At 51.8% G+C, this 14,996-nt stretch overlaps 1 protein-coding gene across 1 annotated transcript in view; it reads right to left on the bottom strand.

Annotated features, from left to right (window-relative positions):
• The window catches only part of PPP1R16B (protein phosphatase 1 regulatory subunit 16B), a 93,544-nt gene that overhangs the window by 12,259 nt on the left and 66,289 nt on the right, over positions 1-14,996 (bottom strand). The window contains exons 3-5 of the mRNA XM_062202356.1: positions 12,841-12,986; positions 7,129-7,232; positions 3,630-3,754 (exon numbers count right to left, since the gene is read on the bottom strand). Coding sequence (XP_062058340.1) covers positions 3,630-3,754; positions 7,129-7,232; positions 12,841-12,986 — 375 coding nt within the window. The remainder of the gene's footprint in view (positions 1-3,629; positions 3,755-7,128; positions 7,233-12,840; positions 12,987-14,996) is intronic.

Raw genomic sequence — 14,996 nt, 5'->3', positions numbered from 1 at the left:
GATTTCCATCCAGATCCTGGAGCTTCCTTGGGGCTGGCAGAATAGAATACAATGAAGTAGAAATACCAGCCACATAGCTGAGGATTAAGTCTGAAATATGTATCTAGAGGAGGAAGCAGAGAGCCGAGCTCTTCTCCCCTGTGGCTGATTTTAGAGCCCATGTAGCCAAAGCAACAGCAATTATTGAGCTCTTACTGTGTACCAGGCCCTGCAGAAGGGGTCTCAGAGATCCACTTTGGTGGTTTTACTTTCACTTTTTTTTTTTTTTTGACAGGCAGAGCTAGACAGTGAGAGAGAGAGAGACAGAGAGAAAGGTCTTCCTTCCGTTGGTTCACCCCCCCCTCCCCCAAATGGCCGCTGCAGCCGGCGCACTGCGCAGATCCGAAGAAGCCAGGAGCCAGGTGCTTCCTCCTGGTCTCCTGTGCAGGTGCAGGGCCCAAGGACTTGGGCCATCCTCCACTGCCTTCCCGGGCTACAACAGAGAGCTGGACTGGAAGAGGAGCAACCAGGACAGAACCGGCGCCCCAACCGGGACTAGCCCCCGGGGTGCGGCACTACAGGTGGAGGATTAGCCAAGTGAGCCACACCGCCAGCCACACTTTGGTGGTTTTAAAGCACATGAGCAAATACTTCCTTTCAAAGATGGAGCCTGACTGCTCTCCCCTCAAATGCGGGTCTGACTTCTAACTAATGGGACATTACAAAGTGGCAGTATGTCATCTCTGAGGGTAGGGAATAGAAGGCCTCTCTCTCTACCTCATGCCATCCTGGACCAATCCAGCAGGAGGCAGCGACCATGGTGTGAGGACCCTCAAGCAGCCCCAAGGAAAGATACCAAGGAGGCAAGAAACAATGGACCGTGTCTACAGCCTGCACCAGCGTGCCAGCTGTATGGGTGTGCTTGGAAGGGAGTCCTCCAGCTCCTGTCAAGCCTTCAGATGAGACTTCAGCCCCAGTAAATACCTTGACTACAGTCTCATGAGAGGTGCCAAACCAGAGCCACCCAGTTAAGCTATATTGTGGGGCAGTCTGTTAGGCAGCAATAGATAATTAATACAGCCAATTAGGAAAGCCCCACAGAGAGGTCCAACCCTTCTCCCTGACCCCATTCAAGGGCTCCAGTCCCTGACAACTAACAGACCTTAGTTGTCCCACTTGTTCAATCGCCCAGAAAATGCGTAAGGGGATCCGCACCTGATGAGCATTCACTGCATGATGAACAGTCCAGGGAGCCCCAAGTAATGACAAGGTGCACCAAGAACACAAGCAGAGAGAGGAGACAAGGCAAAGAGAAACCCACTGCCTAGCCAAGGTGGGAGGAGAACGCCAAGTGGGCTCAGGTCCAGGGAGGCAGAGTGGGCATGGCCCAGTAGTCAGATGCTCCCTCGTTCACCCTGACAGAAGGTGCTATCAGGTTCTAACCTTTTTATATACCAAAAATTGGCAGAGTAAATCTAGGGCATGGTGGGATACAGGCAGACATGAAAATTAGTCTGATTAGCTGATATATAAAAGTTGATGCTTGCTAGTTGTGACGAATGACACCTGGATGGCCAGACGGACATCACAGACTGCAGAGCCTCAATACTTGGCTGGGAATAAAAAGACATGAGTGGGGGGCTGGTGCTGTGGTGCAGCAGGTAAAGCCATCACCCGCAGTGCCTGCATCCCATATGGGTGCTGGTTCGAGTCCCAGCTGCTCTGCTTCTGATCCAGCTCTTCACTATGGCCTGGGAAAGCAGTGGAAGATGGCTCAAGTGCTTGGGCCCCTGAACCCACATAGGGAGACCCGAAGAAGTTGCAGGCTGCTGGCTTCAGACTGGCTCAGCTCTGGCCATAGTGGCCATTTGGGGAGCGAACCAGCAGATGAAAGACTCTCTCTCTCTCTCTCTCTCTCTCTGCCTCTCTGTAACTCTGCCCTTCAAATAAATAAATGGCATGAGTGGAACAGTGATATTAACAATGGTGACCACTGCTGACATCCACTGAGAGTTCAGACTCTGTACTAAGCACTCGCATGCAGAATCTCACTGAATCTTCCCAGCAGCTCTCAGAGTAAGATACGGTGATCTCCAGTTTAATGGGAAGACCTGAGACCCAGATGTGCCAGGCCCATGTGGGTGAGCCAGCCCCAGTGCAGGAGGAGAAGACCCCTGAGTCCAGGGAGCCCAGTGGAGTTCCAGTCAGAGTGGGCCATGCCCTGGTGCAGGCCGGCCTTGACTGCAGAGAGCGGCACTGAGTCTCACCATCTGAGACTATTCTCCAGTGCTGGGCTGAGCAGGTGATCCAAGCAGGGACTCAACTAACAGAAATGGGCATGAAGCAGAGGTTAGAGCCCAGTGATGAGTGAGAGGAGCTCAGTTATCACCCCTGGGCCACCAGCTCAGGACTGATGGGCAGTGAGGGGAATTTGCTAACACTGAGTTCTAGTTGGTGGGTTTGAGAACTTGGAACTTCTGAGGGCCCGTGACCAGCACAGAGCCCAAACTTTGGATAGCACCCAGCCACTGGGAGGTGATTTCTCATGTCAAGCTCTTGTCAGTTCAGAGGCTACAGAAGTTGACCCTCCCCAGTACTGGGCTGCAGAATGCTATGAGGAGAAGCTAGCAAGCTCTCCCCAGGTCACTGACACTTGAGCTGCAAGGATTAATGGAGTTAATCAGGCAGATCTGGGAGAAAAGGGTCTACTATTCTCTTTCCAGGGTCTAGGGGAGTATGTAGCACAGAGGAGGTGCTCAAATTGTGTTGGTTGGTTGGTTGGATGGATGGATGGATGGATGGACCAATGGGTGGATGGATGACTGAGGGTGAACAGACTGAAGTCAGGGAACCCGGGGAGAGGCTGTTGCAGCTCTATCAGGGAGAGCTGATGAAGCAAAGTGGTGGGGTGAGAGACACGCTAGGCAGAGGAATGGACAGTGCAAGGCAAGGTGGCATGGATGAGAGGGTGAACGCTGTCACCAGTCTTTGAGAAGGGGCATCATTGGAGGAGAGGAAAATAATGCACTCAAGATGAGCACCTGGAGCCTGAAGCGTGGATTTTGGAGACAAAACAGGTGAATAGCAGGGCCAAGGTTCTTGACTCCCAGCCCCCGATAAGGGTGGAAAGGTTCTTTTTCTTTCTTTTCTTAAACATTTATCTATTTATTTGAAAGGTGGAATTACAGAGAGGGAGAGGCAGAGGCAGAGATAGAGAGAAGTCTTCCATCCGTTGATTCACATCCCAAATGGCCAGGGCTGGGCCAGACCAAACCTAGAAGCCAGGAGCCTCATCCTGGTCTCCCGCATGGTGCAGGGGCCCAAGCACTTGGGTCATCCTCCATTGCTTTCCTAGGTGCATCAGCAGGGAGTAGCATCAGAAGTGGAGGGGCCAAGACTCAAATCGGCACTTATATGGGGTGCCAGCACTGCAGGCAGTGGCTTAGTCTGCTACACCACAGTGCCAGCTCCCGGGCCATTTCTTAAAGAAGATGAGCTAATCTTCCATGCCCCACGGGTAACTCTGGTCCCAGAGAGATGTGGGAAAGGTCAAAGACTTGACCTCCCCTGGGAGCTGGCCCACTTCAGCAGTAACTGGGTTTGGTCTGGTACTAGCCCCCAGCCCAAACCAGCCTGGCCCATATCCTCACCAATGTGGCGCCCTGGGCATCTACCCAGTCGAGGTCCTGGCCCGCTGCAATCATACAGTGGATGTCCGTGATCATCTGCTGCTCAGGAGCTGCCCGCATCTCATTGATCTTCTCCTGGGTGATGCCTGCAGTGGGAGAGAGGGCTTTGTTTAGAGCAATCAGGCCAATGGGGGAGACGTGGCTCCTGTTCCCCAGGGCTTGCCCATCAAGGGGGCACAGAGACAAGCCCATAAATCATCGTCCCCCAGGCCTTATGAACACAAACACCATGCATTGGTCCACAGAGACAGGGCCATGCCCGCCTGGCTCCCAGGACACCTGTTATCAACATCAGCCACTTTGCTGCATGCTGCTCTCCCACCTAGAAGTTCCTGCCACCCTACCCACCTCCAACTGCTCCAGTGCCCGGCTCTGTCTCATTCTGCTGGTCCCAGCCCTGATCACCACCCCAGCTGGCCTCCGCTGACCACTCTATCTGACCAGTCCCTGATAGCTTCCCTCATCTCATCCACACCTGTGTTTGCAGCTCGAGGCACAATGCTCGATACATTTTGTTGTTGCTGTCGCGGAAATGATTGCATCAATGAATACAACGCTTTCGAATGGAGACTCCACTAAACTGAGGTAGAGAGGCGCAGAATAACATTCTCGAGCCCCAGTTCCTGGCTAAAATATTTAGCCAGTGGAATTTAAAGAGAAAGTGAATTGCTCTGCAAAAATATCTGTTAGCTCAAGAGCTCTTGAGTGGAATTCAGGAGAGGTCTATAAACTCAAAGGGAGAAAAAATGACAAGTTTATTTTGACTAACCTTTAAATTAAATTTAGGATTTCCTACCATTAGAATACAAGTAAAATCCAGTCTTAGCAGGGCCTGTGGCTTTGTCACCAACAGAAGCAATAGGTATTTCCGTATCCTGGTATCTTATTTTTTAATGAATCAAAAAAGTTTCTATCTCCCACAATTTAAAGATATTTGGGGGGGCTGGTGCTCTGGCATAGTGGGTAAAGCCTCCACCTTTAGTGCCAGCATCCCATATGGGCACCAGCTAGAATACAGGCTGCTCCTCTTCCTATCCAGCTCTCTGCTATGGCCTGGAAAAGCAGCAGAGGGAATGGCCCAAATCCTTGGGCCCCTGTACCCACTCGGGGATGCAGAAGAAGATCCTGGCTCCTGGCTGCAGATTGGCCCAGATCTGGCCATTGTGGACATTTGGGGAGTGAAGCAGTGGATGGAAGTTTTCTCGCTCTGTGTCTCCCATTCTTTCTGTCACTCTGCCTTTCAAATAAATAAATAAATCTTTTTTTAATTAATTTATTTGAAAGTCAGAGTTACACAGAGAGAGGAAAGGCAGAGAGAGAGACAGAGAGAGAGAGAGAGGTCTTCCATCCGATGGTTCACTTCCCAATAGGCCGCAATGGCTGGAGCTGTGCCGATCCAAAACCAGGAGCCAGGAGCTTCTTCCAGGTCTCCCATGTGGGTGCAGGGGCCAAGGACTTGGGCCATCTTCTACTGCTTTCCCAGGCCATAGCAGACAGCTGGATCTCGAACTGGTGCTCATATGGGATGCTGGCACTTCAGGCCAGGGCATTAACCCACTGCACCACAGCGCCACAGTGCCAGGCCCTAAATAAATAAATCTTTAAAAAAAAATAAATATTTTGGTGGCTCTGTTTTAATAGAATTGACTTACTTTATACATCTAGGATTTCATAACTGCATTGATCCTAAGAAGGGCTCTATAGATACACTGGATTGGCAGAAAAATTGTTAAGAACCTCAGGAGGGGGTGGGTGTTTGGCAGAGCATTTAAGGCACTGCCTGGGACACATGCATCCCGTATCGGACTGCCGGAGTTCCTGAACCAGCTCTGCTTCTGATTCCAGCTCCCTGCTAGTATGCACCCTGGAAGGCAGCAGGTGATGGATGGCTCAAATACTTGGGTCCCCGCCTCCAACTGCGGAGACCTAGGTTGAGTTCCCGGCTCCTGGCTTTTGCCTGTCCCAGCCCTGGCCATTGTGGGCATTTGGGGATTGAACCAGGGGATGAGAGATCTCGCTGTGTGTCTCTCCTCTAACTCTCTCTCCTCCTGCCTTTCAGTTGAATTAAATAAATACTAAAAGAACTTCTGGGGGCTGGCACTGTGGCATAGTGGGTAAAGCCACTGTCTGCAGTGCCAGCATCCCATATGGGCGCTGGTTCGAGTCTTGGTTGCTCCACTTCCGATCTAGCTTTCTGCTATGGCCTGGGAAAGCAGTAGAAGATGGCCCAAGTCCTTGGCCCCTGCACCCACGTGGGAGACGTGGAAGAAGCTCCTGGCTCCTGGCTTTGAATCGGCGCAGCTCTGGCCTTTGTGGCCATTTGGTAAGTGAATCAGTGGATGGAAGACCTCTCTCTCTCTCTCTCTCTCTCTCTCTCTCTGCCTCTCTGTAACTCTGCCTTTCAAATAAATTAATTAATTAAAAAAAAAGAACCTCTGCAGAATATGAGCTGGAAAGGCTGGAGGGAGAGGGCAGGGAGCATGAAGAGCCAAGCAGCGGTTATGGTGCTCATCTGGGTGGAAACACGAGGCAGGGCCCAGGCAGGACCTAGGGCTACAACTCAAGATCTGGATTCGAGGGGCTGGCACTGTGGCATAGCAGGTTAAGCCACTACCTGTGATGTGGCATCCCAGATGGGCACCAGTTCACATCCCAGCTACTCCACTTGTAATCCATTTCTCTGCTAATGTGCCTGGGAAAGCAGCAGAAGATGGCCCAAGTGCTTGGGCCCCTGCACCCATAAGGGAAATCTGGAAGAAGCTCCTGGCTCCTGGCTTTGACCTGGCCCAGCCCTGGCCATTGTGACCATCTGAGGAGTGAGCCAGCAAATGGAAGATGTCTGTCTATCTGTCTGTCTGTCTGTCTCTCTCTCTCTCTGTAACTCTGCCTGTCAAATAAATAAATAAATCTTGAAAAAAAAAATTTCTGGATTTAAGACAACTTTCCCAGAAGGCACCCAGAGGCCCATACACAGGGTATGGGGTGCAGGGTAGGCAGGTCTCTCGCTGCTACATTTGTCTCCTCTCTGAACCTCATTTATGAGCCGAGAACAGCCCACCTCTTGTTTATCTGGGCCACTGGCAGCCAGCATGGCGCCTGGCACGGAGCAGGCACCCGCGAATGTTCTTGACTTTTTAATTATTTTCCCAAATGGGAATGTATCTTTATGGTGAATGTTTACTGAATCGAATGTTCACAGCTGACGAGGAGGAGAGGGGGCCAGCTGAGGCCGCCCGCGCGTGTGGGTGACAGGGATGAGAACAGTCCCTCCCTTCTGTGGTGTTCCCCAGGGTCCATGTCTCGTTCATCACACGGACGGTGATGATAAAGAGGACCCCCGTGTACTGAGTGCCGCCCCAGAGGCAGGCAGGCCTGTGGCTGCTGATGTGTTTGCCTGGATGCACTTTGGCGACCACAACACCAGACAGTACCCTCCTTACAGCGTGCCACCCTCCCTTACCCTGGTACGCCATGCAGGTCTCAATGACATCCAGGGTGGGCTCATCCTCGCACAGGTCATAGGGCATGTTCCCATCAGAGTTGACAGCAAGCAGGTCGGCTCCACTGCAGAGAAAGGCACAGGGTAAGGGCCAGGCGGATGCGGCGTCTGTTCTCTGGCCCCCTGCCCCACAGCTCCCACTGCACACCTGGGCCGCCACAGCCCCACCACTGCGCACCCTAGCAAGGTGATGCTCAGCTCTGCCCACCACATAGCAGCTTCCAGATCCCTGGCCCCAGGTGGGAAGGGATCAAAGTCCCAGGAGAACTACCCCCAGAAGACCTCTCTCAGCGTCCTCCTCTGTTGAACTCACAGGCAGCCAGCTACCGGGGACAGATGTCAAAGTCCTCCCTGGGGACAATCATAGAAGTCATATTCACGGCAGTGACACCACTCACTGGGCACCTGCCTAGAGCAGAGTCTGAGCCAAGCCTTTCCCGTGCATCCTCTTACTGAATCCTCTGTGTTCCCCTTGGGTCGGTACCACCGGCCCCTTCTCACTCAGGGGAAGCAAACACGCAGGGAGGTTCAGCCGCTCATCCAAGGTCATACAGCTCAGATGCGGTAGGGTGGAGGCTCAAACCCAAGTTCCTTGTAAGTCAGCTCTTTGCACTTGCTGTTCTATTTTACTCCCGTGGGGCTTCCTGGCAGAATGTGCCCCTCAAGCAAGTGGTGCTGGGCCATGGCCATGGAAGGCCCTGCGGCAGAGCCACCTGGAGACCATGGACATCAAATGCAGCTTCCTGGGCTTCACGCCAGCCCTCCTGACATTGCCTCTGGAGGGCGGGGCTCGGGGACATTTATTTTCACTCTGCCTCAGGATACAGATCGGTCACGGGGAACCACTGACCTAGGCTGGTACCACTCCCTTTGTTCCACGACCACCTCTGATGCTCCTGGCAGAATGTCACCAGAGGCACAGGACTGGGCCACCCCATAGTCCTGTGCCCCCAGAGCCTTCTATTGTGACATCTCTGAGCTCATGTGTGCCCTTGAGTAAATGAATGCCGCAGCTCGGTCCTCTCCACCCCAGGAGCTACCTGAAGGGCTCCTGCCACTCTGCCGTGACCTCTGCCAAAGGTCATCTGCTCCCAGCCACTCCTGAACCCCTGCACTTTGACCTCCAGGGACCCCAGCCCACTGGTCTTGCTCTAATTAGCTCTGGTCCTGAAATCACCTGATTTCCTTCCTACATCCCCAGGGCTTTTGCATTCCTGTGTGCCCAGTGCCGAGCACAGACCCAGGCCCAGCTAAGGCACCCACCAATTATTAGCTGGATTTAATGGAATACACTTGATATTCCAAGTTGCCTTTCCTGTGTGTTTACAGAATTTGAGCAGACTAGAAAAGATTTCAGGATGAGGAGAGGCCCTCCCAGCACCATAGGAGGAAATGTCCTTATTCCCAGGAAAGACACTGGTACGTGGCCTCTTCCCCAAATTAGGCTCTGGCCCCCAAAAAAAGCACATGGACCGATTTGGGAGGAGGGCCAAGGAAGCAGGCTTGTTTGCTTTGCGTGTGTGTGTGTGTGTGTGTAACAAACAAGAGGAACAAAAATGGCACTAGCACATAAAGAGGGTAGAAGAGAGAAAGATTCATGGAGGAAAACACAGGAAAAGACTTAATAAAAAGAGAATGAGACCCTGTTGCCAAAATACTACAACAGAAAACTAGAAGCCCATATCCCTTATGAAAAATGATGTAAAATCCTCAACAAAATACTAGCAGCACAAGCAAAGGTTAGACAGCATGTCCAAGTGGGACTTCTTCCTGGGATACAAGCATGTTTCAGTGTACAGAAACCAATGTCACGGGGCCTGCACTGTGGCATAGCTGGTAAAGCTGCCGACTATACTGCCAGCATCCCATATGGGTGCTGGTTTGAATCCCGGATGCTCCACTTCCAATCCAGCTCTGGCCTGGGAAAGCAGTGGAAGATGGTCCAAGAGCTTGGGCCCCTGCACCCATGTAGGAGACCTGGAAGAAGCTCCTGGCTCCTGACTTCGAATCAGCACAGCTCCAGCCACTGCAGCCATCTGAGGAGTGAACCAGTGCATGGAAGACCTCTCTCTCTTTCTCTCTCTCTGTGTCTCTGTCTCTCTGTAACTCTGCCTTTCAAACAAACAAATAAATCTCAAAAAACAAAAACAATGTCATATACCACATTCTCAGAATGAAGGGGAACAAAAATACACAATTCGTAGAAAAAGCATTTGGCAAAATTCAACCCCATTTCATGGTGCACACGTACTGTAGATGGAAGAAAACATTCGAGACGCAGACAAAACTCAACAACTGAGGATGGACGAAAACTACACAGCCCGATCAAATCCATATATGGGAAACCCACAGTGAATACCATAGTCAATGGTGAAAGAATAAAAGCTTTCCCTCCAAGATCAGGAGCCAGGCAGAGATGCCTGTGTTTGCCACTTTTATCCAACACAGTATTGGAGGTGCTAGTCAGAGCAATTAAGCCAGAAAAAGAAATAAAGACATCCACATTGAAAAGAAGATGTATAATTACCTCTGTTCACAGATGAGAAGATGCTATGTGCAAGAAACACAGACGATTCCACAGATAAACTATTATAACTGATAAGCAAATTCAATGAAGTTATAGGAAAAAAAGTCAACATGAAAACCAGCTGCATTTCTTGGGGCTGGTGCTGTGGCATAATAGATTAATTCTCTGCCTGTGGCACCGGCATCTCATATGGGTGCCAGTTCTAGTCACAGCTGTTCCTCTTCCAATCCAGCTCTCTGCTGTGGCCTGGGAAAGCAGTAGAAAATGGCCTAAGTGCTTGGGTCCCCATATCCGCATGGGAGACCCAGAAGAAGATCCTAGATCCTGGCTTGGGATTGGCCCAGCTCCAGCCACTGCAGCCATTTGGGCAATGAACCAGAGGATGGAAGACCTTTCTCTCTGTCTCCCCCTCTCACTACCTATAACTCTCTCAAATAAATAAATAAATAACTCTTTTTTTAAAAAGCTGAATTTCTATACACTAACCATGAACCATCTGCAAAGGAATTAAGAAAACAATTTTATTTATAACAGCGTCAAAAATAATGTAATGATTAGGGACTAATTTCACCAAAGAGCTAAAACGTGTACCACAAAGATTGAAAGAAATAAAAGAAGAAGGCCGGCGCCACGGCTCAATAGGCTAATCTTCCGCCTTGCGGCGCTGGCACACCGGGTTCTAGTCCCGGTCAGGGCACCGGATTCTGTCCCGGTTGCCCCTCTTCCAGGAGGGCTCTCTGCTGTGGCCCGGGAAGGCAGTGGAGGATGGCCCAAGTGCTTGGGCCCTGCACCCGCATGGGAGGCCAGGAGAAGCACCTAGATCCTGCCTTTGGATAGGTGCGGTGCGCCGGCCACAGTGCGCCAGCCATGGCGGCCATTGGAGGGTGAACCAACGGCAAAAGGAAGACCTTTCTCTCTGTCTCTCTCTCTCACTGTCCACTCTGCCTGTCAAAAAAGAAATAAAAGAAGAAAAATAAATGGAAATACATCCTATCTTTATGAACTAGAAGACTTAATATTGTTAAGAAGTCAGTCTACTCAAAGCAGTCTACAGATTTAATGTGATCGCTATCAAAATCAATTTTTGGGCCGGCGCCATGGCTCACTAGGCTAATCCTCTGCCTTGCGGCGCCGGCACACCGGGTTCTAGTCCCGGTCGGGGCACCGATCCTGTCCCATTGCCCCTCTTCCAGGCCAGCTCTCTGCTGTGGCCAGGGAGTGCAGTGGAGGATGGCCCAAGTCCTTGGGCCCTGCACCCCATGGGAGACCAGGAGAAGCACCTGGCTCCTGCCATCGGATCAGCGCGGTGCGCCGGCCGCAGCACGCCTACCGCGGCGGCCATTGGAGGGTGAACCAACGGCAAAAAGGAAGACCTTTCTCTCTGTCTCTCTCTCACTGTCCACTCTGCCTGTCAAAAAAAAAAATCAATTTTTGCAAAACAGAAAAATCTACCCTAAAATTCACGTGAATCTCAAGGGACAATCCTGAAAAAGAAGAACAAACCTAGAGGAGTCACACTCTTTAATTTCAAAACAGTACAGGGGCAGGCGCTGTGGTGTAGTGGGCTAAGCCTCTGTCTGTGGTGCCAGCATCCCATATGGGTGCCAGTTCATATCCTGGCTGCTCCTCTTCTGATCCAGCTCTCTGCTATGGCCTGGGAAAACAGTGGAAGATGGCCCAAGTCCTTGGGCCCCTGCACGCACGTGGGGGATCCAGAAGAATCTCTTGACTCCTGGCTTTGGATCAGCCCAGCTCTGGCCACTGTGGCCATTTGGGGAGTGAACCAGTGAATGGAAGACCTCTATGTCTCTTCTCTCTATTTCTGTAACTCTGCCTCAAGTAAATAAATAAATCTTTAAAAAACAATACAGTACTTACATAAAAACTGATGTATAAACCAAAGGAATAGAACAGAGTCCAGAAGTGAGCCTTGCACGTGTGGTAAAATGATTTTTGACAGGGTGACAAGATCACTCAATGGGAAAAAGGTACTCTTTCCAACAAATAATGCTGAGAAAGCTGAAAATTCAGGTGCAAAAGAAAGAAGCTGAACCCTTATCTAATACCACATTCAGAACTCAACTAAAAATGGGCCCATGACCTAGATGTAAGACCTAAAACTGTAAAATTCTTGGAAACAAAGGGCAAAAACTTCATGAAAGTAGGTGTGGCAATGACACCAAAGACTCAGGAAACAAAAGAAAAATAGACAAATAAAGCTTCGTGAAAATTTCAAAATTTTGTCCATCAAAAGACTATCAACAGGCACAAAGGCAGTGCTAGGATGGGAAAACTATTTGTAAATCACATATAGGATAAAGGACTAATATTCAGAATACAGAGAGCACGTTTAAAAGTCAACAACAGAAAAGAAAAACCGCATTCAACAACGGGTGAAGGACCTGAATACACGTTCCTCCGAAGAGGACACATGGCACCAGCTCAACCCAGCAATCAGCAGGGACGTGCAAGTCCAGGCTGCAATGGCGCACCACCTCCCTCCGGTCGGGATGGCCACAAACAACAAACAACGCGGCACACCAAGTGTCGGGGGCTGGGTGAAGAAACTGGACCCTGGTGCAGAAGAAGAGTGGTGGTTTCCAGGGGCCAAGGCGGGCAGGGAATGGGGGAAGTCGTTTAATGGGTCCAGAGGTTGGTTTTGCAAGATGGAAGGAGTTCTGCAGACGGAGGGCGGTGATGGCTGCACAGCGGTGTGAATGTGCTCAATCCCGCTGGACTGCACGCTTGAAGATGGCTACAGTGGGAGCTTTTCTATTATGTGCATTTTTCCCTAATAAAACAAGTGGGGGTAGAGGTTGAGAGAGAGCATGCAGCGAGGCAAAGCATGGAAAAGCCAGAGAGAACAGAGAGGAAGAGAAAAAGACAAAGAAAGATGCAGGGATGGGGAAAGAAAAGGGGGGCCTTGGGAGAGGAGGGGGCAGAAATACAGAGAGGGAGAGGAGATGCGGGGAAGGGGAAGGGAGGAGAAGCACTCTGAGTGCCAGTGTGTGGCAGGGGAGAAATGAAAGACAGAGAGGATGGGCGGGAAGAGAAGAAGGGGGCGGGGAGGGAAGGATGGAAGATGGACAGACGGACAAGGGAACAGCCGCGATGGGAGAGGCTGTCTGCGGAGGGAGGGCACGTACTACTGAACGAGGATCTTCACCAGGTTGATGTGGCCGCAGGTGGCCGCAGCGTGCAGGGGCGTCCACAGCTCGTTGTCCTTGGCGTTCACGTTGGCACCATGGGAAAGGAGTAGCTTGACGATTTCCTCAAAGTTGTCGATGCAGCACTAGGGGGACACAGAGGCACAGTCAGCTCTAGGCTGGGCAGCAGGCCCTGGTGGGTGCCCACACCCCAGTGACACTGCCCACGAGAGGCCACAAGGACAGTGGAGCCAGCCCACAGTCTGAACCCAGCTGTGCTACTTAACAGGCTGTCAGTATTACCTACGGCCTTGGGCAAGCCACTTAACCTGACCTCAGCTTCCTCTGAGTGAAAATGAAGCTAAGAGTACACAAAATACAGACAGGAAGGTGAAAAAACACCTTGTCAGCTGTCAAATGCTCTGCAGGTGTTGGTGGAATGGGATACAATTTGAATGAGGCTTTAAAAACTTTTTCAAAAACCCAGAAGGCTTTCTCCAAACAAAACTGTGGAGAACTCTTAGATAACCAGCAAATTCAGGCGGGACCACCAGCTTACGCAGGGCTGTGTGCTGCGGGGATGTCCCTCTTCCCAGCAATGGCCTTCGTGGCTGGAAACTTCGGATGCAGGAACTTTCGACCCAGAAACCCAGATCCTGGGGAAGCCAGACTCCCCCAAAGAGTTCAGCTCCATGTGCAGGTCCTGGAGTCCTGACACGGCCCCCCCGCAAGGAGACAGCAAATTGCTGTTCCTGTCTGTACGGAGCAGGAGCCAGGGCCCCAGGGAGGGGAAATCAGGAGCCTGCAGCTCCCCCCTCCCCCAGAGAGAATGTGGGTTCCAACAGGGCCCCCCATTCCAGGGACAGGATCCCAAGGAGTCAGAGGGGCCTTGAGAAAGGAGAGGCGAGGACCGAGGGGAAAGATAAGAAGCCACTAGACAGACGGCAGGATGGAGGCTCTTCCCTAGGGGTGACCTCTGCGGAAGCCAGGAGGGGCTAGAGCAGGTAAACTTGCACTCGGCCTTGTTCATGACAATGAGGGTGTGGTCCCCAGCGCAGAGGTGCACGGAAGAGTTACACTCAGAAGAGTTAGCACCATCAGACTTGCTTAAAAAGAATAGCTCCTCTGGCTGCATGTGGAGAATAGATTGTGTGTGTGTGTGTGTTGCGCACATGCCTGTGTGTGTATCTGTGTTGAAGTAACCCAGTTAAGTGGTGATAGTGGCCTGGGCTACACAAATGACTATAGGAATGGGAAGCATCCCCCCGGTGACAGCAGCAGGAGAAGGGGCACCTCTGTGAGCCCACGGCCCCAGGAGGGTGTGGGTAGGGCTGAAGGAGTGAGTAGGGCCGTGTATGGGGGGGGGGGGGGTTGGCATGGAACCACATTCATCGTCCTCATCCCCAGTGGGAGCCAGGACTAGGCGTACTGTACGGTACTAGGGGTACAGATGCTGCCACAGACCCAGGTTCTTTCCGCACCAGCTGGTTTGGACGTGGCTGGGTCTGGGGCATCTTTCTGGACAGATGGGGAAAAGTGTGATCCTGTGGGGCCGGGAGTTGCTTCAGGTGAGCAAGTGAACCATGCAGAGGCAAGGCATGGCCACTAGAGGGCACCAAATGCATCAGCGTGAGGTTGCCATAGTTAGGATCCCCAGGCTGCCACTGGGAGATGGGTCTGGAGACAGGAGAAACAAGGAGGTGGGGTGGAAGACTCAGAAAGGGGAGAGGACTGTGCACCCAGAATTAGAATCTGGCGAGAGGGATGCGGGGGCTGGACCAGGCTGTCCTGGGAGATGCAGCCTGAGCAAGGGTACTGCATTGCGGGCTGAGTGCAGGGGTGCATGTGGTGGGGCAGGCAGGCCTCCTTCTGTGCATTCTCCATGCTGGGAAACGCACTGGGCAGCCGGCTGACTCCGCTCCACCCCTCCCCTCCCTGCCTCCTCACTTCCCACATCTGATCTACCAGCAGGTGCAGGTTCCACCTCCTACACGGCATTCCTGTCCCCACTGCCCTTGCAAGGCTCTGCCATCTCGAGCTGCCTCCCTGTCATTCCCCTTCCAAGCACCTCAAGCAGAAAGCTCCTTCCTCAATCTATCATGCTGCTCTCCCTGCTTAAGAACCTCTGGAACATTCCTGCTGCTAGGAGCGAAAGA

The sequence above is a fragment of the Lepus europaeus genome, chromosome 10 (genome assembly GCF_033115175.1).
Source record: "Lepus europaeus isolate LE1 chromosome 10, mLepTim1.pri, whole genome shotgun sequence".
Taxonomy (NCBI): Eukaryota; Metazoa; Chordata; class Mammalia; order Lagomorpha; family Leporidae; genus Lepus; species Lepus europaeus.
Note: the sequence above shows the minus strand (reverse complement) of the source record. Positions and strands in the feature narration are given on the sequence as shown.